This window comes from Zea mays, chromosome 2, assembly GCF_902167145.1.
Source record: "Zea mays cultivar B73 chromosome 2, Zm-B73-REFERENCE-NAM-5.0, whole genome shotgun sequence".
Taxonomy (NCBI): domain Eukaryota; kingdom Viridiplantae; phylum Streptophyta; class Magnoliopsida; order Poales; family Poaceae; genus Zea; species Zea mays.
The window spans coordinates 194,371,250-194,373,859 of record NC_050097.1 but is presented as its reverse complement, the minus strand read 5'-3'; the positions used below and the strand labels follow the sequence as shown (position 1 = coordinate 194,373,859).

Below are 2,610 nucleotides of genomic sequence, written 5' to 3'. Positions count from 1 at the left end.
CCGTCGCTGCCAGGTTAGTCCGCGAATCTCGCCTTGCATGAAGGTGCCATCGAGGGCGCGCGCAGGTGCACGGTTTGCTGTGGGCGGGATACCCGACGGGCGGGGGCGCGGGGGTTGCGCGGTCGGGAAACCCCACGGCGGTCATCACGGCGCGCCGGGGGAGGGGGGGTGGGGGGCGGGGTGCCTGGCGCGGGCGACGCGCGCGGGATGCTGTCCTCGCCGGGGATGGCGGGCGGGGTGGGGGTCGGGGTGCCTGGCGCGGGCGACGTGTGCGGGATGTTGTCCTCGCCGGGATGGCGGGCGAGGGGGGGGGCTCGCGCGGGCGGGGTGCTTGGCGCGGGCGACGCGCGCGAGATGTTCTCCTCGCCGGGGATGGTGGGCGGGGTGGCTCGCGCGGGCATCACGGCGCGCGGGCGGGATTTCGCGCGGCGCGAGCGACGCGCGCGGGATGAAGACGCGCGCCGTGGGATGGGTGGAGGTGTGGCCTGCGCTGGCGGCGGTCATCACGGCGCGCGGGCGTCGGGGGAGAGAAGACGCGCGCGGACAGGATACACGGCGGCGCGACGTGCGCGGGTGTGATTCGCGGGTGTGAGGGGAAGACGCGCGCTGTGGCCAAAATATCGCGGGCGGGGGCATGGGTTCGCTGGTGGACGCCCTCTGTTGCCCCTTAAGGATTAGTAGAGATATCTATGTAGCCAGAGCAGAACAAAATTCGATCAAGCCTGACCTCCTGTGTCGCATATCAGTCCTGTTCGCTTGTTCTCCCAACAAGGCAACAATTACAGGATTTGGAGGGTCCCCCCTAGATTATATTTATCTAACTATTTCATCTATAAAATAGGGGGGGGGGGGGCACTTAACAGCTTTAATTTGTACGAGCTATTAGCTCCTAGTAAGTAACGAGAGCACCTACCATTGCCCAGCTTGACAGGCTTCGGCTTGCTTGCCAAAAGCTGTTGGATTCGTAATTAACTACTGCAAACTGTCTAGTTGAAAGGACATGTGCCCATCTTATGAATCAATTCCTTAAAAAGAGAGATCCTACACAGCAGCTAAACGCAGCGGATAAAGTAACCTCGCCGACGAAGAATCTCATCTCATATACTTTTGAAGGCATGTATCTGATACTTTTAGCAGGCTTCCAGCTTAATTTACAGAGGATCATAACACAGGGGAGCTGCTCCGGTTCGATCGAGGTCACGGATCGACGACGACGACGACATGTAGATGCTAGAAACACGCTCACGCTCACACAAACTTACTAGTAGCAGAGCAGGCGCGCGGCTAGCTAGTCGAGGCAGGTGCCGCAGATGCCGTAGCCGCCGCTGCATTCGGGCCCGGTGCCGTCGCAGAGCCCCGACGCGCCGACGAACGCTGGGCTCCCGCGGCTGCGACCGCCGCCCCGCCGCCTCCTCCCGCCTTCCCCGCCGTCGCCGGCCCAGGTGAAGATGATCCACGACGTCACGGACAGCCACAGGATGACCGCGCAGTAGAGCGCCTCGCCGCCGAGGCCGCCCTCCGCCACGCTCGGGAAGCGATCGGCCCCCATCCCCCCTCTCCCTTTTCTGTTTTGCTGACTCTGGCCGACCCTCTACGAGCTAGTGCTGCCGTGTCCTTATCCGGTGGTGGTGACTGGTGATGGTGGTATAGCAGCAGCAACGGTGGGTGTGTGAAGCACTGCGCCTCCTGGTGCCTTTGTAGTCGTCGGCCGGGTTGGATTGGAGCGACGCGAGAGCGAGGTGCGTCAGAGAGAGACGGTCGGTCGATGGATGATCCATCCACTTCCGCGCGCGCCGCCACGGCGGGAAAACGGTGCCTCTGCTTAGCGTGCGCTGCAGGAGCTGTAGGCGTGCGGTTCGGCTGGCCACCCGCCGCCCGTGGTCCTCCTGTGGGCGTGCGGGCTTGGACGCGGTCCGTCCTCCGTGGCCGTGGCCTACCCCTATTGCTATTGGAAATCTCTGCAAGCGATGCACATGCACCTGTGCTCTTGTCTCGATCGGTCTAGGCTAGGAGTTGCATGTGCATTGATCTCACTCGTAGAAATTGTATTCATCTACACTGCAGTGCTGTGCTGTGTGCTTTTTTTTTTGGACAGGTCAAGTCGTGGCATTTTTTTGTTCCTGGAATTGAACGCACGATGTGGTCGTGGACAATTAACCGTAGGTAGCGAGTGGTTGCGCGACTGGATTAAGCAATCGCGGCGTGGGATTTCCTCTGTTCTGGGAAACGGCTTTGCGGCTTCGGATGGAGTTGATCGATGGGTGGAGGTTGCTTACGAACTAAGAAAAAGGATCAAGAAGCCAGAGCGAGAGTTTTTGTGTACCATGCTTGGAAGTGGGATGCTACGTACGGATGAGGCATAGCTGCGTGCGGCAGGGTGGTCGGTGCCGTAGCAGAGAACGCCACGGAGCCAAAATAGCGCTACAAGAAATCTACTCCCTTCGTCCTATATATTCAGACGGATGACACATAGATTAATTATTGTATGAATCTATAAAAAAAGCTAAATCGAATTTTAATTTGGAGCGAATGGAGTATCGTTTTTACATTTCATTTATACCATACTATATAAAATTTAAGATTTATGAAACATGGTTGGCGAACGTTACA

The 2,610-nt window shown here is 58.8% G+C and overlaps 1 protein-coding gene across 1 annotated transcript; it reads right to left on the bottom strand.

Annotated features, from left to right (window-relative positions):
- Positions 1-1,017: 1,017 nt before the first annotated feature.
- On the bottom strand, positions 1,018-1,667 carry LOC100278430 (uncharacterized). Its single transcript, NM_001329104.1, has one exon. It carries the CDS (start codon positions 1,547-1,549, stop codon positions 1,289-1,291), a length of 261 nt encoding a protein of 86 aa, NP_001316033.1. The 5' UTR covers positions 1,550-1,667; the 3' UTR covers positions 1,018-1,288.
- Positions 1,668-2,610: the final 943 nt, after the last annotated feature.

Bases quoted from the DNA above. Each gene is read 5' to 3' on its own strand.
- LOC100278430 (NM_001329104.1), bottom strand. From the start codon at position 1,549: ATGGGGGCCGATCGCTTCCCGAGCGTGGCGGAGGGCGGCCTCGGCGGC.